The sequence below is a fragment of the Sphaerodactylus townsendi genome, linkage group LG08 (genome assembly GCF_021028975.2).
Source record: "Sphaerodactylus townsendi isolate TG3544 linkage group LG08, MPM_Stown_v2.3, whole genome shotgun sequence".
Classification (NCBI taxonomy): domain Eukaryota; kingdom Metazoa; phylum Chordata; class Lepidosauria; order Squamata; family Sphaerodactylidae; genus Sphaerodactylus; species Sphaerodactylus townsendi.
This window is the reverse complement of record NC_059432.1, coordinates 13,709,751-13,732,157: the sequence shown is the minus strand read 5'-3', so window position 1 is coordinate 13,732,157 and position 22,407 is coordinate 13,709,751. Positions and strand designations below refer to the sequence as shown.

At 45.1% G+C, this 22,407-nt stretch overlaps 1 protein-coding gene across 2 annotated transcripts in view; it reads right to left on the bottom strand.

Moving 5' to 3' along the window:
• Positions 1-22,407, bottom strand: part of LOC125438359 (pro-neuregulin-3, membrane-bound isoform-like) — a 136,795-nt gene that overhangs the window by 37,877 nt on the left and 76,511 nt on the right. For both annotated transcript variants that reach the window (XM_048506777.1, XM_048506778.1), the window contains exon 2: positions 20,355-20,457. In XM_048506777.1, the coding sequence (XP_048362734.1) occupies positions 20,355-20,457 (103 nt within the window). The remainder of the gene's footprint in view (positions 1-20,354; positions 20,458-22,407) is intronic.

Below are 22,407 nucleotides of genomic sequence, written 5' to 3'. Positions count from 1 at the left end.
TTGCAACCCAAAGCGCCAACCCGGCAATTTAACCTGAATACTGAGGTTTTAGTTTTTAAAAAAATGGTTGGCTGCTTCTTCTACCGCCCCACCTGCTCGAGCAGGGGCGAGCCTGCTCTAGTCTCCGGCAAGTCCTGCATGCACCGCTCTGTGCCTCTCTAGCATCTCTGCCACCTCTGTGCCTCCCCCTTGGGCAGCAGCCACCTGGAGCACAGGCACCAGGCCCGCCAGCCAAGTCCTCCCTGCTCACTGCGGTGCGCGCACGTCGTGCTCAGTGGCCCAGGCCAGCCTAGATGTGTGTGTGTATGGGGTGGGGGTGATTTTCTGCCCCCCCCCCACATGATGAACTCTGTGCACGTGCCCACAGAGAGGGCTCCAAGTGCCACCTCTGGCACCCGTGCCATAGGTTTCGACATCACTGCTCTAGTGGCCTGTCACTGGTCAGTGAAATAATTTTTTTTGAAAATGTATATTCAACAGTCAGTGTAAATCATCTCTTGGTTTAGATTTTTTTTTTACACCGGGGTGGAGCCAGCAGTACAAAACTACAGCTGGTCAAACTAAGTGCTCACTTTGAAACTGGACTCAGCCTGGGCGGGTCAAACTTTAAACTGCAGGCTTTGACCCAGACAAGACCAGAGCTGAACGGGCACACCCCACCCCTGAACTCCAGTGGAGCCGGAAAGAGGGACAAACAAATCAGCAGTGCCAGCCCCAGGTGCCCCTGTCTGCCAGACAGCCCCCTGCCCATCCCCGTGGCCCGTCTCCTGAGGCCTTGGGACGGGAATCCAGGCAGTGGTGGGATCCAAAAATTTTAGTAACAGGTTCCCATGGTGGTGGGATTCAAACTGCATGAAAAGCCAATGGGGGCCGGGCGGGACATTCCAAAGGCGTGGCGGGGGCATTCCCGGGGCGGTACATCCCAAGTGGCTGTGGGTGTGGCAAGGACGCAGCCACTGCGCCGGTCCTTGGGCGAGAAATGAATGCATGCAGGCGCAGGCTGCCACGCACGCCAGTGCGCCTCCTGCTAGGCTGCTTCAAGTTCTGCGCGCTACTGCTGAGAGGAGGGGCGTAACTAAGGCAAAAATCACATGGCAAAATCACCAATTAGTAACCCCCTCTCGGTACACACAAATAATTAGTAACCTACTCTTGGGAACCTGTGAGAACCTGCTGGATCCCACCTCTGAATCCAGGGCTGCTGCACGTTCCGGGGCACCTTTCCCTCAGTGGAACTCAGGGAGGAAGCTTCAGAACAGCAATGGCTTACCCTGACCACATGCTCCACAGGTGAGGCCTTGCTTTTTCCCTCTGCTGGCTCAATGTCCACCTAGGGGCAGGCCGTTTCCAGAGTCCAATCCCCTTCCTGCCAAGCCCAGATTCCCCTGACTGATGCTCCTTGAGAGCCAACCAAGGCATCCACTCCTCGAGCGTCACCTCTCCAGGAAGCCCCAAGGCCTCCCATTCCTGGCCTGGCCAATTTCATGTGGGCCCAGAAGCTGATGTTCCAATGACCCACATCCCCAAGCCTCCCAGTTTGAAGCAACCAGCTGTTTCTGCCACGGCCAAGCAGCTCTTCAGATGCACGGCCTACTATGGTCCCTGCAGCTGGGCCCACCAAGTCCTGAACCTTCGTTAATGTCTTCAGTTGCTTCTTTTGGGGCTGCTGTTGTCCCTCAGAAGCAAAAAGGTTGAGAAGTCTAAAAACTTTCCCTTAACATGTATGAAATCTATATTTTATTGCACTGTGCTAAATTCTAAGCAAAAAAACACTGTACATAAAAAATTCAACAAAAATATCCATTCATGTCTAAGAACACATACAGTGCCACAATATCATAAAATATATTAATGCCCCCAAAGCCTTAATTTTAATAATCAGAAGAAGAAGAAGAAGAAAAAGAAGAGGAGGAGGAGGAGGAGGAGGAGGAGGAGGAGGAGGAGGAGGAGGAGGAGGAGGAGGAGGAGGAGGAGGAGGAGAAGTTTGGATTTATATCCCCCCTTTCTCTCCTGCACGAGACTCAAAGGGGCTGACAATCTCCTTGCCCTTCCCCCCCTCACAACAAACACCCTGTGAGGTAGGTGGGGCTGAGAGAGCTCTGAGAAGCTGTGACTAGCCCAAGGTCACCCAGCTGGCGTGTGTGGGAGTGTACAGGCTAATCTGAATTCCCCAGATAAACCTCCACAGTTCAGGCGGCAGAGCTGGGAATCAAACCCGGTTCCTCCAGATTAGATACAAAAGCAGCATGTACTAGGATGCCAAACACAAAAGACCTAAAAAGACCTGACATGTTTCAATCCAATTGGATGTTCTTCAGAGGTCACTGAAGCAGCCCCCCCCCACAGAGAACTAATTACAATCCATACAAACTTATTTACAACCCAGTATGCGTTATATAAGTCAAAAACAATGATAAATGGTGTTCGCATACATTTTCCATTTGTAAATAAGTTTGTATGGATCATGAAGCCAGAGGACAAAGCAGGAACCAGTGAGTGAATTTCCCCCCTAGTTTCTCATAGGTTCCCTCTTGTGTACTTGAGTGTGTGTGTATATATATATGATTAAAATAAATACATACAAGAAAAAAATGGAAAGAGAAGTTCCTTTTTTAATAACACAGTCCAGTAACCTGTTTCAGAGGCCGTTTCCGCACTTTTAAAAATGACGTCGGTTTCAACCAGCGTGGACCTTTTCAGCGCGTGGGATTGTGTTCCCCAGCTTCCCCACTGCCCCGTGCTCTGCGCGGGGTCATCAAAAGGCGCCTTTTTCAGCAGCGCCAGAAATGACGCACACTGAGGGGGCACGAGAGCGGCAGAGTCGGGGGGGCTGTGTTGTCGCTGCCCCTGTAGTGGGGAGTGCCGCTGGACCCCACGCTACTTGGCAAGAGTAGCGTGCAGCAAACGGTGAGTGGGGAAGGGCCCAGAGATACCAGCTCACGCCTGAGGTACTGGTTGGAATAGGATAGCTATCGTCTCTCCATATTTTTTTTTAAGTACAGCGGCTTTCCCCACTCCCCTCCCATTTAAGGGGCTGGCAACTTTATGTTCAGGATGACACTGTTTATCCCACATCCTCACAGCCAATTGTCATAAAATGAATGAGAGGATTTAAAAGTCAGAAACAGCTGGGAAGGTTAGTTTCTGTTTAAAAGCCACCCGCACGTTAAAATCTGCATTTTGCCGTTTTATTGGAAAAACAAATGAGGCTAATGTATTCCATTTACGGCATATGTTAGAGGAACATCTGAAAAAAGTATTCATTTTGCCTTTTGTAGGAGATTAAATGTGCGCAGCGTTACCTATTAAATGCCAAATGAGTCGCCAAAAGCGCCTCGCTTTCCCGCACATGCAAGGCGCATAGTGGCTGATCCCAAATTAATATGATAAAGGATATTACAGACACTTTCCTCCGTTGCACTGCATGTGATTGTACAACAGCTGGACCAAGCCATGGGTGTAAAGCACCTGCATTGTGCACAGAAAATCCCAGTTCAGTCCCTCATATGTTCAGTTAAAGCGTCTCAGGTTGCAGGTGTCAAAAAAGACGTTTCTTTTTCTCCCTCCTACACAAGAGCCTCTGCCAGCCACAGTAGAAGAAGAACAGTTTGGATTTATACCCTGCCCTTCTCTCCTGTAAGGAGTCTCAAGGCAGCTTAGGAACTCCTTCCCTTCCTCTCCCCACAACAGACACCTTGGGAGATAGGTGGGGCTGAGAGAGTTCTGAGAGAACTGGGACTAGGCCAAGGCCACTCTGCAGATTCATGTGCAGGAATGTGGACATTCCAGTGGAGTTCCAGATCATCCACAAGGTATGGGTATTAACCTTCAAGGTTTTAGGCACCTTAGGGCCCTGCAAAAAATTCCAGGACCGCCTTTAATGCGATATACTTCCTACATGGCCTCTGCTGCTCAGCAGAGGCCAATTCTACTGCGGTCCCCCGCCCCTCAATGATAATGGTTGGTTCTCCACGGGCCAGGGCCTTTACGGCCCTGACCCTGGCCTGGTGGAACTCTCTTCCGCCAACTGTCTGGGCCCTGCGGGACCTTGGAGAGTTCCGCAGGGCCTATAAGACCGAGTTGTTTCACCGGGCCTTTGGAGAGGCCAGCCGCTGATGGTATGCGCCCCTCCTGTCCCTCCCTTTAACATCTTGGGAGTTTGTGACATCTATACCGCCCCTTCTCTGGGAGGGGTTTTACTGATAGTTTTAACACTGGACACCAAATGATTCATACGGAACGCTGTAATTTTATATATTTTAATGATGTTGATATCTTAATTTTCTTGTTATTGTTATATTGATCCTCTGAATATGCCAGCCACAGACGCAGGCGAAACGTCAGGAGAGAATGCTGCTAGAACACGGCCATACAGCCCAGAAACCACACAGCACCCAAGTGATTCCGGCCGTGAAAGCCTTCGACAATACATTGTTATATTGTTTTGTAATATTTGTTGTTCACCACCCAGAGCCCTTAGGGGATGGGGCGGTTTACAAATGCAATGATAAATAAATAAATAAATAAATAAATAAATAAATAAATAAATAAATAAATAAATCCAGTTCACCAGACTGGCGTCCACTCCTCATATACAGGAGTGAGGAATCAAACATGGTTCTCCAGATTAGAGTCCATCTGCTCCTAACCACTACCACATGCTGGCTCTTGAACGAAAAAATGTATGTTTTTGGTATGTTTTTTGGAGTGCTTAGAGCGGATTAATTGGATTTACATTGATTCCTATGGAAAAGTTTGTCTCAGTTTTCATCGGTTTCGGTTTCAATCGATTCTTTTCGGACGGATTGCCAACAAAAAACCGAGGTTCCACTGTAAATAGTTGGACCCCATGAGGGGTGGTTTATTCTTCATAACAGAATTGCTGCTGTGTTCTTCTGATAGTGAAATTCAAGTTTAATTCCCAGGCTTTTGCCCCTTTCTGTAGCATTTCTGAATGAAGAAAATTAATTCATGTAACTCGAGGGCCAGATCGGACCCACGAGCAGCTATCCTCAAAACTAGAGCTCGAGGATGTGTTCTCCAGGGGGCATTCATTGAAAATGCTGGGGGGAAGAATTAGGACTAATAAAAGGAAACACTTCTTCACGCAACGTGTGATTGGTGTTTGGAATATGCTGCCACAGGTGGTGGTGATGGCCACTAACCTGGATAGCTTTAAAAAGGGCTTGGACAGATTTATGGAGGAGAAGTCGATCTATGGCTCCCAATCTTGATCCTTCTTGATCTGAGATTGCAAATGTCTTAGCAGACCAGGTGCTCAGGAGCAGCAGCAGCAGAAGGCCATTGCTTTCACATCCTGCACGTGAGCTCCCAAAGGCACCTGGTGGGCCACTGCGAGTAGCAGAGTGCTGGACTAGATGGACTCTGGTCTGATCCAGCAGGCTAGTTCTTATGTTCTTATGTTCTCCATATGGTTGCTAGTCATCAACTGGTTACTGGTGGGAGATGGGGATAGGGAAATGGGAGGGGTGCTGTTGATGGGATGGAAGAAAACCAGAAGTGCCATCTGTCTATTCTAGGAATTACCAGAAATTCTAAATTTAACATAGAGTTTCCGGAAATTCCTAGAGCAGACAGACGACACTTAACAGGTTTTCTCTGGAAATGATGTAACGTTGTGACAATTGCCAGGGGCTTGGGGGGGGCCCTGCTGATTGGTGTGCCCCCTTCCTGTCCTGCTTGCATCCTGGGGCTTTTAACATCTATGCAACACGCCGTTCTTCCCCCTCTTTGGGGAGGGTTTTTTTTTCCTGAAAATTTTAATGTCGGACGCTGGGAAGTTTGTATGTATTGTTGTATTTATTGGGTTTTAGTGATTTTATGACTCATGGAGCCTATTATTAAGAACATAAGAACATAATAACATAAGAACTAGCCAGCTGGATCAGACCAAAGTCCATCTAGTCCAGTGATGGTGAACCTTTTCGAGACCTAGTGCCCAAATTGCAACCGAAAACCCACTTATTTATCACAAAGTGCCAACCCAGCAATTTAACCTGAATGCTGAGGGTTTAGGTTAGAAAAAACAGTTGGCTCCGAGGCACGCAATACTCAGGAGTAAGCTTGGTGAAGTAACCGTGCAACGCTTCAAATGGGTGAATCACGATCCTAGGAGGGTTAACTCAGAAGCAAGCCCCCTTGTCAGCAACCGAGCTTACTCCCAGGTAAAGGATCATGCCCAGGCCAGCCTAGATGTGTGTGTGTGTGTGATTTTCCACCCCTCTCCCACATGATGAACTCTGTGTGCGAGTGCCCACAGAGAGGCCTCTGAGTGCCACCTCTGGCACCCGTACCATAGGTTCGCCACCACTGATCTAGTCCAGCTCTCTGCTACTCGCAGTGGCCCATCAGGTGCCTTTGGGAGCTCACATGCAGGATTATTTATTTATAATCTCATTTTATTTTGTGCTCTATTTGTCTGCTGTTTATTTTGTTGTTTCCCGCCCAGAGCCCTTCGGGAGAAGGGCGGTATACAAATCTGACAAATAAATAAATAAATAATTCCCCCCCCCCTCTGGCTGCTGGATTGGGGGGTGGGAAATGAAAACTGGTAAAGCAAGATCCTCACCCCATGGGAACCCAGAATCTGTGATCCCCCAGTGTAGGATCTCTGCAGTCATTTTCAGAAGACAGGTGCCTAGACATGCTCCAGATTGGGGTGGAGGAAGAGCAAGTGAAGAATTGCTTAATTGTCTTCAGTCTGGCCAGTTTTCATCTCAAATCCCCTTCCCTAAGCTACTTTTTCAATAATTGGACCTCATATTTCCCTGTGGTAAGAGGAAAGCAGCTTGAAAATGATAGTTTTGGACTTTTTAAAAAAGCTACCAGAAAAAAAACACATTACGGGAGAATTTTCTTTGTGTTCATCATTTCACTACCCCAAATCACCTAAGCTGATTTTTTTGCTTTTCTAAAAAACAAACCTCTTTATAATTTGCACCTTGAGCCCAAGTGATTGAATCAATCAATCCAAAATATGTTTACAGTTCACTAAAGAGTTTACTAATTTCGAATGTCCAAAATTTGGTACATTTACATGCAAATGTTGACAGTCCCAGACGAAAAACTAAGAGATATGCCAGTGAATGCCGACAGATTAATGTAATTTGCCAGCATTCATCTACAAAGGAAGAAAATATGTGTTAAACCTTTATGAAATTAATCAGAGGTAAATGTCTGTTGTGCAGTGGGGAAGGGGAAAACATTCTGTTTATGCTCAGAAATACTTTGTGATTCCTAGTTCATTCCTGAATAAGAATTCTGAGCCATGAATATATTGATTGATTTGGGCTAAAAGGTTATTGCTGCACGTCAGGATTCCTGAACAACTGGAAATGTGACCAACTGTCCTCGCAATGGTTTATACTGTATACCATAGAGTGTGTATATACTGTAGGTGACCCAACTCTGAAGCAGTGGCCGTTTCTGCACGGCGACGATGGGGGTTGGATCGGCGTATTCCACGCTGACCCAACCCCCCTGGGACCGTTCGCATGAACGGTCCCAGAAACAGCTGGGAAGATGGCGCCACGGAGCTTATCACAGCCGACGGCTACGATAGCCCTTACCGCCCTGCGCTACAGTCGAGGCCTGGGGACATGCCTCCCTTGCCCTGCGCGAGTGCTCCGGCGTCGCAGGGCAGGGGGGCATGTCCCCAGGCCTCGGCGACACGCCAGACGGCCATGGACATGGTAGGTAGAGAGCAGAAGGGGGGAGGGTGCCTTGGAGCCACTGCTGTTCGCACGGCAGCGGCTCCAAGCCGCCGTTTCCCATAAACCTTGCTTCCCAAGCAAGGTTGGGAAACGGTGGCTTCGTGCTGCTCGGGCAGGGCGAGGGCGGTGCGGCTGCGAAGCAGCTGCACCCCCTGTGCGAATGGCTCCCTGGGGATGGCGTTTTTGCCATCCCTAGGGCGCCATAATCTGCCCGTGCGGAAAGGGCCAAAGATTCCTGATTCAAAATTCAATCTCTTAGGTAGAATAGCCATGAGCTAATCAAAGCAGGTCCTCATATCAGTTTGTAGAGTAGACGGTGGGTTAGATCCTGCCAATCATTTCTGAGACCACAAAGGGATGTCTGCCAATCCCTCCCACAGGTGATCTCTGACACCCAGTCATATTGTTCTTGGGGGTTCCCAGTTCCTCAAGAATAGCATTACAAGGGACGTTTGGGGGTATGAGGCAGGAGGGAAAGGAAAGGAAAAACGTTGTACTCTGCTGTCAGAAATCCTTCTGTCAACAGAGGGTTCCAATGAGACGTAACCCATTTCCATGAAATATTCAAAACTGTTAACACATCAATTTACAACCAGTTTTTGAGGTAGGCCAATATTATTACCACAAAAGAGATACAAAGTTAAAGGAATAATCACTTGCTTAAGGCCAGTGAACCTGTTCTAGAGAAACCCCTATTTATTCAAATATCCCAGAGTATTTCAGTCATCCACCACAGCTAACTTCCATATGAAGTTCATGGTGTTCCTCTATGGAACTGAGAACTATTTCCATCTGGGATACCAACCATATTGCTATTTTATGTGACTATTGATCCTGGAATGCTGTGGTGACTGTATCTAGGCTGGATTCCACACAACATAAATATTACATCTTTAGGACATTATAAAAAGATCTGTTTGGGCATTTTGTGTTCCCACAAGCATTGCCAGCCAAACTGGATCTTTTTTCCTGCCTGGTGCATGGAGTTCTTGTCCATTTCATCATTGCGCTCACCATTTTGCATGCTGCTGCAAAGATTCTCCTGCCTTTGCCTTTTGGTGAAGGTTTCCCACGGAGGTTTCCTCTGCTTGCATCTCCTCCGCAGGCAATTTCACTGTAAAAAAAGTAGATGAATAAGGTTTGTTTAGCCTAGCGATCCCACACACATGTTATTCCTTCTTTTTTTAGAGGGATGTCTGCAAAGCTACGGCAACCTAAATATGCACATATTGCAGCTTCTCTCATTGCGTCACTGTCGCTTCACAGACATCCCCCTCAAAACAACAAATAAGGAAAAACGACATGTGCTTGGTATTGTCAGGCTAAACAAACTTTATATATCTACTTTTTACGGAGAAATTGCCCACAGATGAGCCGCAAGGAGAGGAAACCTCTGTTGGGAGTCTTCGCAGAGAATCTGCTGCATCGCACAAAATGGTGGGTGCGAGCGGCAAAAATGAAAGTAAGAGGTTTGAGCAAGAGAAATAAAGCATTCCCTGTCTTCAATTCAGGTTGCAAAGAAAAGTATAGCAATCTTTGAAAAACCCAGGTTGAGAAAAATAAAATGAGCTGAACTTGTTTTGGGGAAGAGAGCTGTGCAAAGTTTTTTCCCTAAAACACCTTTTATAACTAAAGACATTATATTTGTGCTGTGTGGAATTCTTCTAGGTTGGCAGACTTCCACCTCTTCAGGATTTATTTCCTGAGGCAAATTGGAGGTTATTGATTTTGGACACGGGATCTTGTAAGGTTTCTAGGGCTAGTTGTCCTTGGTTCAAGATCAGTTTTGAATCAAATGTAGCATTTCTGGTCAGACGCTTAGCCGTTCCCTAAACCAGGGGCACCCTGGTGATCTAGAAAGATGGGTCTACTATAGGGGATTTTTCAAATCCTGACTCCCAAGATAGTCTTGAGCAAGCCACATGGCAAGCCAAAATGGTCCCAGGACTTTTACTGTACAAGCCCTGTTCTTCCACTGAGCCATGGTCCCTTTCTTCTGAAAAAGGATGACACCTCAAAGCAATGGAATTACTACCAGTACAAAACACAGAACGAATTCTTATCTCTATTGTAACAATCCACCAGTCAAGGCCATTTTGAAAAGGGTCTGGAGAATCCGGTAAATCAACGAGGGGAAAAAATGTATTCCTCTTAAGAATCAAAATATATAACTTCCCTGAAGATGAGCAATCCAGCTCAAGATGTTATCAGCATCAGATTTTACCCATGGTTTGCAGCCTTGGGATTCCAACTCTCTTTTTAAAAATTCTGTTCAAATGAAACGGATGACTGCATGAAACTGATTTGATCCGTGCCGCCCATTCTAATTGGAGACGTCATGGACAGAGTCCAAGACTTCACCCATGCCAACGATGTGATGTGGTTCTGAATTAAGGCCCTTCACATGACGGAATCTTGAGGGAAGTCAAAAACACAGACATGCCAGTGGGGTGGGGGAATGCACATCTCTATAGTTTCTCAGAAAAAAAAAGATGTTAGTAGGGTTCTATATTCCTCGACCACAGAACTCAACATGTGATACTGTCTTGGTCTTATTATTAAATATGGACTTTGATATAGGACTGAATATCAAAAGGTATTTTTACTTTCAAATGGGTTGGAATCCCAAGGATGCAAAACATGTGAAACTATTCATTGGGTCAAACCTGATTCCGATAGCATCTTCTACAACCAAGCATTCCACGATCAAGACGCAGAGGTGGAATCCAACCAGTTCTCACCACTTCTCTAGAAGTGGTTACTAATTTTTTCTGAGTGCCGAGAAGGGGCTACTAAAGCAACCTCCCTGCCCAATAGGGACTGGAAGTGCGTGTGTGTGGCAGTGCCACTGTTTGAATCCCACCACCATCGAGACCTGTTCTTAAAATGTTTGGATCTCACCACTGCCAAGACGGTATCACATGTTGAGTTCTGTGGTGGAAACTCCTTTCCCTTCCTCACCCCTCAACAGACACCTTGTGAGGTAAGTGGGGCAGAGAGAGTTTGGAGAGAACTGTTGGCCCAAGGTCACCCAGCAGGCTTCATGTGTACGGGCGGGGAAACAAATCCAGCTCACCAGGTCAGAATCCACTGCTCATATGGAGGAGTGGGGAATCAAACCCAGTTCTCCAGGTTAGAGTCCACTACTCTTAACCACTACACCACGCATTTGATGGGATTTTTCTTTTGCATTATTAAATATGGACTTTGATATAGGACTGAATATCAAAAGGTATTTTACTTTCAAATGGGTTGGAATCCCAAGGATGCAAAACATATGACACTATTCATTGGGTCAAACCTGATTCTGATAGCATCTTCTACAACCAAGCATTCTATGACCAAGGCAATGAATGATAATCCTCATATTCGTTCAGAACTATATTTATGGAAGCATAAAATTTTCTTCACTGCTGCACCTCAACTGACCATACTAACTTTTTTTTCTGAGACCGAGAATAGAAGTCAGATTTCCTGTTCCCATCCAGCCCTCTAGTGCTACAAATACTGATCCGCCTGCCTCTGAGAACTAGTTAGCTTCCCATTTTGCACGATGAAGCATTTCAAGCCAGTGGAAAGCTGTCTATGCCAACACAAGTGGGTAGAATGAAAGAAATGGTTGATTTCAGTTTCATGTCTCATTTGTTTGCCTTTGGAGCTCAAGAAAAGATTTTCAGGGTATAAATTTTAGAAAGTCAAAACTCGTTTTGTCAAATACACTTTGGAGATACAATTCCTCTTAAGACCAAAACTCTATTAAGATGGAAGTTCTATTTCTCAAGACAGAAGTTCCATTTCTCTGGAAAGGCCATTTTGAGATCTATCCTGCCAGATTATGGCTGAAAATCTTTAGCCGTTGCTATTGCAGCAGCTCACATTGTGCACATTGTGCATGTGGGAGATTTTATCATGGCATGGCTTGGCCTACTTAATCCATAATCTGCCACGTATGATGTGTGCCTCTGTGTTTTGTGTGACTTCATTCTTGGTTTGTTGATTAGAAAGTGAGAAGATGGCCAGGCAGAGATCTGCGGTTCATAAGTTGTGCACAGCAAGGATGAAGGGGGTCAGAGAGAGGTTTGATTTGAGCTGGTAGATGGAGCCGGTCTAATGGAGTGAAAAATGTCAAACTTGATAAAGATTTTGAAGAATGTACATAACGGACCTGAGTTTTCAAAGCACAAAGATATTCAGAACTGTACTGCCAGGAACAGATAGCAGTTACACATGCTGTGCCACAACTATGCATTATGCACAAGAATAGGTCAGGCTTTGGAGTAATCCTCTAAAAGTGTACATGAAATGAAGACATAAATAAAGAACAAAAATAATGTGATTCTCGAGGTGTCTAGACAATGACTTCTTATGGAGATAGGAGAAGGCATGACATATGCCCCTTCTGTTGAAGGCCAGTGTTAATTTGAGCAAGCATAAATGCAGTCAGAGATAAGCACTCCTATATAATGTGTTTAGGTCATTGTACTCACTCTGTTTATTGTCTTGGGAAAAGTTAATTTTATGTTGAAGTCTCTCCCATTGCAATCACTGAGTCTTCAATGGAATTAATGATGGGTTGGATCACAGGACATTACTATGAGATGTCCTCAAACAACATCCCATCAAATGCGTGGTGTAGTGGTTAAGAGTTGTGGACTCTAACCTGGAGAACTGGGTTTGATTCCCCACTGCTCATATGGAGGATTCTGATCTGGTGAGCTGGATTTGTTTCCCTGCCCCTACACATGAAGCCTGCTGGGTGACCATGGGCCAACAGTTCTCTCCAAACTCTCTCTGCCCCACCTACCTCACAGGGTGTCTGTTATGAGGTGAGAAAAGGAAAGGAGTTTGTAAGCTGCCTTGAGTCTCCTTACAGGAAAAAAAAATCAGGGTATAAATCCAAACTCTTCTTCATCTTCATCTTCTTCTTCTCACTGCTCTGATTTACAGACATCCGTGCTCAAATTAAAGTGGGAATATCTGGCTTCTTAACCAATAATATTCCAATTTGTAATGGAGTGAAGCAGGGGTGTTTATTGGTCCCCTTGCTATTTGTTTATAAATGACACCGTCGAGAGACTTCCAGGTCCACAATTTGTTCTTTACTTGAACGTGACAAAATTTCGATTCTTTGGGGATGACATAGGCATAACCTCCCTTACTAAAACTGGTTTGGGAAGGCTGTTGCAGCAACAGGTTTTGTACTGCAAGAAAGAAGCTCTCAATGCCAATCATGAGAAGACAAAAGAGAAAGGATAAAAAAAATTGGTATTGCTGGGGGACTTACCCCATTATATATTTGATTGTATATAGTATAGAGATCCCAGGGTTAAATCTCTTCCTAGAACGGTTTCTGGTTTAAATATACATTCAAAATGCTGAGAAACTAATATTGTTGTTATCAGACTCTGATGACTGTGTTTCTCAAAGAATATCTCTATACACCCTGGCAGCAAAGAAAATAGGGTCTATTATGGCTGCCAAGAGAGCAGTTTTTCAGACCTGATTCTATTGGTTGTTAAGTTTTATTTGGCATATTGTTGTATATTTTACCTAATGTTGCTGTATACGTAAGCCAATGTTGTATATTTTAATTTATCATGTATACCTATATTGCTTGGATATAACCACTGATGTGTTTGTGATGGCACATGGCATACAAATTCATTCACTCACCACTCTGAGTCAGAAGAATGTGAGGTGTTGGAATGATACCAAGATTACTCTTGGGGTGATTCCCCACTGCAGAGTTGACCTAGGTTCGACATGGTTCCTTTAACTGGTATTGACCTAGGGTCGACTCTCGTCACTCCCCACAGCAACTGAGTTCAACTGGAACTGAGCTCAGAGGGCGGGATCATCTTCGGTACCTCTTTCACTCCTCGTTCCCGATTGGCTCTTAATTTATGGTGGGAAATGTGAGAGTGTGTCCTTTTTTTTAGTTTTTATACATCACAGCTATGTAGAATTGGCGCCAAAATGTAGATACGTAGATTTAACTACTAAGACCGTGGTCGCATCATCGTAGCTTCAAAAATAGCAGTTAAAATTTTAAAAGGTGCACTTTCCTGCCACGACTCTACACATGCCCAAAACACAGCTCTTGATTGGCTGAATGGGAGAGTCGCCACGGACAATTCCCCACTGTCTAGCTTCCAACTGAGTTCGATCTAGGTTCGAGGAAAAAGCTGTACCTCAGAACTGGAATCAGAAATTCCAGTTCTGAGGGGGGCAAAGCTTAAACGAACCCAGGTCAAACTCAGCGGCAGTGGGGAGTTGCTGGGATGAACCTAGGTCGAACCTAGGTCGACTCTGCCAGTGGGGAATCACCCTTAGTTTCCATAAACAGAACAAGAAAGGGGAGAAGAAGAAATGGAGAAAGAAGAGGGGTGTGTGTGTGTGTGTGTGTGTGTGTGTGTGTGTGTGTGTGTGTGTGTGTGTGTGTGTGTACCTTGACCTTCTAAACCAGAAGTTAGTGGAAGGTCTTTTGGGAATGACCAATCAGTCTTTAAGCAGTTAAAAGTAATTTTCTGCCATTCTTCCAGTGCCATTACAATCATGTTCTTATCCTTCCCTTTTAACATGACTACAGGAATGTCACTTCTCTTCTGCAGAAAAAACCAAAGAATCAGACTTTCCCGCACTTTTCCTCTTCCACATGCACACATGGTATGCCATCCTGATATGGATGAACAAAGAGCATGCTGTTGACTCTTTCCTCCCTGCATCAATGCAGTTATTTGCTTCTTCCAGGGAAATCATAGTGGTTACTGTATTTTTCCACCCTGCAGGGAAAGGGGAAGGTCATAATGCAGCATGGGATAGCCTGATCTTATTAGATCTTGGTAGCTAAGCAGGATCAGTACGTGGTTTGGAAACCACCAAGGAAGTCACTGCAGAGGAAGGAAATTGGAAACCACCTGTGCTTAATCACTTGCCTTGCTAGCTGTGACTTGATGGCACTTTATATACATGTACACAGACACACAGAAAGGTAACATTTGGGGTGATAGTATTTTGTTTTGGGAAAACAGGGGAGTCAAGGTTACTCCATCCAAGCACTGTGGACCTATTCCAAAACACTACAGTTCTTTTACGAGCTGCCATTTTGTTTCTGTTTTACCTGTCAAGCTGCCATTTTGTGATTGGTAGCTCACTGTTAACAAAGTCTATCCTCTGCTGCTCTAAAGAGTGTTAGCATGCATCCTACAAAGGACACTAGTGACACACTTTGGACACACTTTGCATCACCCTGAAAACGTTTTGGTGTTTTTTAAAAATCAATAAACATTTTATACATCTTTGAACACCTCATTTGTTCTGTTTGCTAACACAGAAAAGGTCAGGATTCCAGAACGAGAGCCTGTCTGTGTTATTCAAGAGCAAGGCATGATTTTAAAGGCTGTTAATAAACATATGTTTGAGACCTACAGTAAGTGTCCCCAAGAGATTCAGATAAATGGCAAATCCTGAGGCCATATCTACAGCCTGCTTCTGATCTTCATTTCAAAAGTGCGTTTCCAGGTGATTAGCAAGCCATATGCATTCATTGCTTTGGATTAAAGTCTTTTTGTTTGCTGGGATTAAAAAAACATTTCTGCTTTCTGAATTCTAGTCTCTGGCCATTTATGTACTTGCATTCTGTCTTGCAGCGAGCTTATCTATCCTTCACCATAGACTTTCCTGTATGTATTTTTTTACCCTTTCCAAAGCCACCATGAGGCAGAGCAGAGAAGCTGTGAGGCGTCCAAATGCTGGCGAAATGTGACCTTTCCTGATGCTTTGTTTTTCCCCGTGAAGCAAAACAGCTAAACAGGAAGCATAATTCTTAATCTGGATTTTGTTCCGCCTTCCTGCCTTCCCCAGCTCAACCGATAGCAGTTTTCCCCACTCCTCTGGTCACCATTTCTGAATGATCAGAAGGACTTTGGGTTTGGGTGTGTGTGTGTTTAAACGTTGGAAGTCTAATGTTGGAGCAAGAGACAGGTTCTTTTGAGTTATCGGATGCCAGGACAAAAAGGAGGGGGAGTTTGCAAGAAAACAACAAGAATTTAAACTTTTGCCCCTGTTGGACTGGCAGGAGTACTTTAGATATAACTAAGAGGACCCCTTTGAAATGCTAATAGTGTAGGCAAAAGGGCTCTCCTAGTGTGATTCATTTATTGTATATGTATGTATAGAATACAAGATCTGCTCCTCCCGTTATCTGTGTGATAGGCAGTTCAACCCAGGGGGCTTTTCCTGTCGTGATCTTGGGACTGATGAACTTGTCTGATGAACTTCATTTTTGCAGCACGCTGAGAGAGGAGGCACATTGGGGCAAAAAATCTTGTCCCGACATGCTTCTTGCCCCATGTGTGCTTCTTGCTTTATGCGGGGAGAGTGAGAGAACTTCTGATGTGATTTTTCGTGCCAGAAAGGGGTGAGGGTGGGAAATGCTGGCAGTGGGTAAATGGCCAGGGGCATCATTTTCATCAAGTTATCCAGTTCAACCCTTAGATCTCTTAATCTCATTATTCTGCCGCCCAGAAACGTATATTTAAAGTGCTTGTTAAAATAATATTTTCCCATTTTCTCAATATAGTTAACAGACAAAAAAGGAATGTGAAGCAGAAAAAAGAAAAGCAAAGAACAGAGACAAAACAGAAAAAAAAGATAATACAGCTGTCCAAAAACTGCATGACTATTAGCTCTAACACGCTGGATCTTGAGATTACAAAACTGATACCATCAGAGAGAACATTACACAGTTTTAAAATTCATTACCTTTTGTCTGTTAGCTCTAGTGCATCATTAATAGACAGTTCATATATTTAAAGTGCTGATCGTGTCCAGGCTAACAGGACTGGAGAGAGAAAGTCATCTCAGACTTGCAGTGTATTGCTCAACTAGACCTCTCTTTGTTAAGGTGAGGAACAATCTGCAAAGCAGTTATACAACCAAACAGGGACATCATGTAAGGACAGAAACGTGTGTGGGGGGGAGGGGGATGGCACCTGGAGCAACACCTGCTCTGGCTGCCCCACCCCCACCCCCATGCCCCACTTACCTTATCCGGTGAGAGCTTATCGTGGGCCACCCCTCAACCCTGTCCAATCAGGCTGCTCTTTCAGTCAGTGGAGCCTCCGCTGGATGAATGAGCAGCCTGGCGGGGTAGGGTCGAGGGGCGCCTGGTGGTGGCCACGCCAGGTTGCTCCTTTGGCTGACGGAGGCTCCATAGCTGAAGGAGCAGCCTGGGGGGCAAGCCTGAGGGGAGGGGCATGGGGAGCGATTCTCCACCCATCACGTGACCAGCTGGCATACACCTGGAGACATGTGACATCACATGTCCTTGTGAGCACTCCGTCTCTGTGTAGGGAGAAGCAACTCCCTCTCTTCCTTCATCCTGAATATAGTAGAATTTTGAATTGGTGAATGGTGTTTGGAATATGCTGCCACAGGAGGTGGTGATGGCCACTAACCTGGATAGCTTTAAAAAGGGCTTGGACAGATTTATGGAGGAGAAGTCGATCTATGGCTCCCAATCTTGATCCTCCTTGATCTCTGATTGCAAATGCCTTAGCAGACCACGTGCTCAGGAGCAGCAGCAGCAGCAGAAGGCCATTGCTTTCACATCCTGCACATGAGCTCCCAAAGGCACCTGGTGGGCCACTGCGAGTAGAAGAGCTGGACTAGATGGACTCTGGTCTGATCCAGCAGGCTAGTTCTTATGTTCTTATGAATGGGTTCTGTCAAAATTTATTTTAAATTTCCGTATAGATGAACCACAAGACACTGGCCAAACCTAGCAATCCCAAAGATACCCAATTCAATTTTTTTTCTCACTTCCAGAATATTCGGATCACCAGAATCACTTCAAAATTCATTTTAAATGTGATTTTGTGAGCGTTACTTCAGGAGAGGTTTCTGGTGAACTGTACCCCTATTTATTTACATCCATTCTGGGAATGTATTTTCAATCACACCCAGCACAGTTATTTGCGGTGGTTAACAGTTGAAGGACTGTGGTCGAGGTGCCCACTGGCATCTGCTGTGATGATTTTGCTGCTCACTTTTGGGATAAATTTATTCAGATCTGTTTGGGATTGGACTCCACCAATGAACAGCATCCTGTACAGGTGTCCAGAGCATCATCTACTCTGATTTTATTAGACCAATTTTAGTTTCTGAGGTCCAAGTTGCAAGCAGGGATAGGGCTTACTACTAGTCCCTTAGACCTTAGTCCATCCTGGCTGATAAAAACTAGTTGGAGCGGGAGAGAGAGGCTGGCCCAGTGGGTTCAGGAAGTGGTAAACCAGTGATGGTGAACCTTTTTGAGACCGAGTGCCCAAATTGCAACCCAAACCCCACTTATTTATCGCAAAGTGCCAACCCGGAAATTTAACCTGAATGCTGAGGTTTTAATTTAGAAAAAAATGGTTGGCTCCCTCTTCTTCCACCCCACCAGCTCGAGCAGGGGCCAGCCTGCTGAAGCCTCCAGCAAGTCCCAGCAGACGCTCTGAGCCTCTCTAGCATCTCTGCCTCCTCTGCACCCCCTGCCCTCGGGCAGCGCAGCAGTCACTCGGAGCACAGGCACCAGGCCTGCCAGCCGAGTCCTCCCTGCTCATCATGGTGCGTGCACATCGTGCTCAGTGGCCTAGGCCAGCTTAGATGTGTGTGTGTGTGTGTGGGGGGGGTGATTTTCCACCCCCACATGACCAATTCTGTGTGTGTGTGCCCACAGAGAGGGATCCAAGTGCCACCTCTGGCACCCGTGCCATAGGTTCGCCATCACTGTGGTAAACTATTTTTGATGAAGGGGGAGGGCCAGTGGTTCTGAAAAAGATGGTGGTTACCACTGTTGGAAGGGGCCCTTTTTGGAACCTATGGTGCTAGTGGCCAACATCAAATTTGGGGGCAAAGTCCTGGAGATGGTGATGTCAACTCAATTCTTTCTGATTGCCCCCTAGGATTTGGAATAATCTCTACTTGGAGGTTTGCCATATGTCTACCCTTTATAGGTTTAGGTGTATGGCGAAGACCAGGCAGTTGGTTAGTCTCCCTGGAAACCCCCTTTATTTATTTATTTATTATTTATTTATTTATTGGTTATATTTCTATACCGCCCTCCCCCGAAGGGCTCAGGGGGGTGAACAATGAAACAGAAATAGAGCACATAGATCAAAGGCTAAAAACCATTAAATATTAGTTAATTTTTGACTCTATATAAAATAACCCCATCCTATTAAAACGCAGCATACTACTAATAACCCCATCCCATTAAAATGCAGCATACTTTACAGTTGCTAATCTGGATGTAGGGATAGGAGTTATTTTGATGTTATTTTTATTGTTGTTTTAATTGTTATATTTTATTTATGATGTTTTTAATTGTGATTTTTATTGATTTTAACCTGTGTACGCCATCTAGAGATGCTAGTGGGGTATAAATTATAAATAAATAAATAAATCTTCATCGTTACAGGTCAGCCATAGACTGAGGTAAGCGTTGTCCATGCGAATTTCCAGCTCACCTGGAGAATCCTTTAACCCATCAAGCAAACAACAAGCTCTCTGAGTGTTACAATAATTGTTCTTTGCTTCTATTACTTTGCAATTTACACAAAACTGATTTCATAATATTTGTGGTATCTTAGGCCTATATCAAGGGAGATGGCAATATGGTAAGAAAATATCTTTCTGTCAAGCAGGGCTATCCTTGGTTGAGATCAAGAAGAGGAGGAATGTATATTTATACCCCCTCCTTTCTCTCCTGTAAGGAGTCTCAAAACATAAACCGCTTCCCTTCTTCTCCCCACAACAGACACCTTGCGAGTGTCAGGCTCTCGAACGTGGAAATAACAGAGACTGTAGGAAAGTCCTAAAGCAGTTTATTTCTACAACGCATAGAGTAACAGAGAAAGCTGAATCTAAGCTCTCCCGCTTAGATCCAGCGATTATATCTTTCAATCCCCCCCATTTGATTCCCACCAAATGTGTTTCACAAAGTGTTTAACATTTGCACTACAGAGCTTCAAGAAACCTGGGAATGTTCGCACCTTCCCGCAGGAGGGCTGGCGCCAGGGAATTGCCAGGGAGGGGAGAGGGAAACCGGAAAGCATTTACAGGAAACATTTGCAATTCCCACACAGCAAGACATCTAAGCACTGACAGGCATGGACCTGACAGCGAGGTAGGTGGGGCTGAGAGACTTCTGTGAGAACTGTGACTAGCCCAAGGTCACCCAGCAGACTTCACGTGGAGGAGCAGGAAAAGAAATCCAGTTCACAGTCCACCGCTCATGTGGAGGAGTGGGGAATCAAACATGGTTCTCCAGATTAGAGTCTGCTGCTCTTAACCACTACAGCACACCATACTGGTTCTCCCCACTTTTCTATGCCTGAAGTCATAACCCATGAAAGAAGTGATGAATGCCAGTCAGAGAGACGATGGAGTCATTTGTACAGTCACTTCTCCAACAGCAGGCTGGCCCAGAAGTAAATAATACATACGAGGAAAAAACTAAAACGAAACAGGGCTCCGCTCTTTCAGAATAATGCCATGGATTTAGTAACTAGTGAGAAAAAAAACACTGATGAATGGAAAGGCATCAGGACAGGACAAAGACTAGACAAAGGCTCTTACTTTGTTTTGAAGTAAAACGCTGCACAGATCATGCCCACTATGACTATGCCAAAGACGATACAGGAAATAGACAGCACCTGCCGCTGGTAAATCTCTTCACTCTCTGTGGACAGTAAAATTGAGAATTATGGCAACATTAAACAGCAACATCTGAAAAGTATGAGGATTTTTTAAAAGGGGTAATTCAAGGCAATGAATCGTCCTGACTGAGAAGTGGAAGTTTGCAGGTTACTGGGTAGAAAATACCTGTCTGCGGAGATGCAGGACTATTGCTGAAAAATGATATCCCTGTTTCCAATTGTCCCCCAAACCCTTATAAGGTTGGACTGGTATCATCACACCATATATTTCCCCAGGCTGCATTTGTCTGCAGGCGAGGAAACAGTTAATACCACTATGTTTTGTTCCACAGGAGGTGCCACGGTGGTTCAGGGTGGTGGCACCTTGACACGGTTACCCTCTTTTCCGCTGCAGTCTTGCGTCTCCTGTAACACACAGATCACCCCCAGCTATTGTCTAAAATGTTGCTTCTGGTAAAGGAACAGATTTCTGGTAACCTTTCTTTCAAGTAGCTTTCACAGTCCTAGCAGAAAGCAACTATGAAAACCAATCCCATTTTAGTGATAATTACACAGTTCTTCAGAAAGCATTCAAAGAATATCAAGGGGCACAGAAAAGAGAAACAGCCAAAAAGAAACACACAGTTGTTTATTCCTTAAAACAGGAGAGAGGTTTGCTAATTGTCACAAAGCTCACTAGAATTCAACCAGGCCCTTTTATAAACATACACAGTTTTCTTTTTCTTTTCCCCTCTTTCAGAGTCCATGGCTCTCTGGCCCTTCATCCCCCTCGTTGCTGCTCTGGATCCCAAGCGCACAAACAAACATAAAAGATGGCAAGATCTGCAGCACTGAGAAGAAGAAAGCAGAATCACAAAGAAACACTTCCAGTTGGACCGAGTTGGACACGCGCCAGAGGCTGTCCACGGTCTCTGATGTGCTTCATTGCACAGCACATTACTTTCCTGGGAGCTGAGACACAAACACATACGCTGTTTGGAAGCCATCTCCTTGGTAAACAGGACCGTCACGTAATTAACTTGAACAGAGGGAGAGAAAAGGGCCATCAACAGCAAGAGAAGACGTCTAGGTCATGTGAGGATGAGCCCTGTGTCATTAATAGGCAACTGTCATGTAATTAAATTGATCAGCACTTCCTTAAGTGATTTTTAAAAAATGTCATAGGCTTTCTTGGTCCAGACTGGCCAAGTGTCAAATTGTCTGGATTATATGGCTATCAATTAATTTATTACACAGGCGGGGGGGGGGGAGGGGGGAGGGGAAGAGACATGCAAAGACTGATAGATATGGTGGGTACATATTAAATAGAGTTTCTCTGATCCACAGCTCCACGTATGTAAACCCAGATTCAAATCCAGTGGAACCTTTGAGATCAATGAGATTTTTTGGGGCCAAGGGCGGGGCGGGGTAGGGAGGGGCGGGGCGGAATAAGCTTTGCTACCTGTAAGCCCTTTTGCCATCTTTGCCACCTGTAAGCCCTTTTGCCATCTATGCACACATCAATATTGTCCTAGCTCAGGGGTAGGGAACCTGTGGCTCTCCAGATGTTCAGGAACTACAATTCCCATCAGCCCCTACCCCTGTCCTAGCTGAATTCTTGACTATTTCAAAAAGTTTCACCAAGATATTTAACAACACAATAAAGCTATACTGTATTTTTAAAGTTATTTTTTTCCCCTCCGTGTGTTTTTCAGCTCATTTTCTATTTTGTAGAAAACGCATATGTTGAAGGGACTGTCTCTAAGGTGGAGGCAGAACCTTTCCTTGTAATTTTCATGCCCGGCAACAACACACATTGTGTGACATACTGAAAAGGGATCCCTCTACTTTCATGTGTGCGTCTGCCTTTCACTTTTGTGGTGGATACACCTGTTTTCTCCCCTGCCGCTTCCTCCTGGTCAATGAGAAATTATGTTCTTCACTGAGGAGCTTGTCAAAATACATTTACGTTGACATACATTCAAAAGATGTTT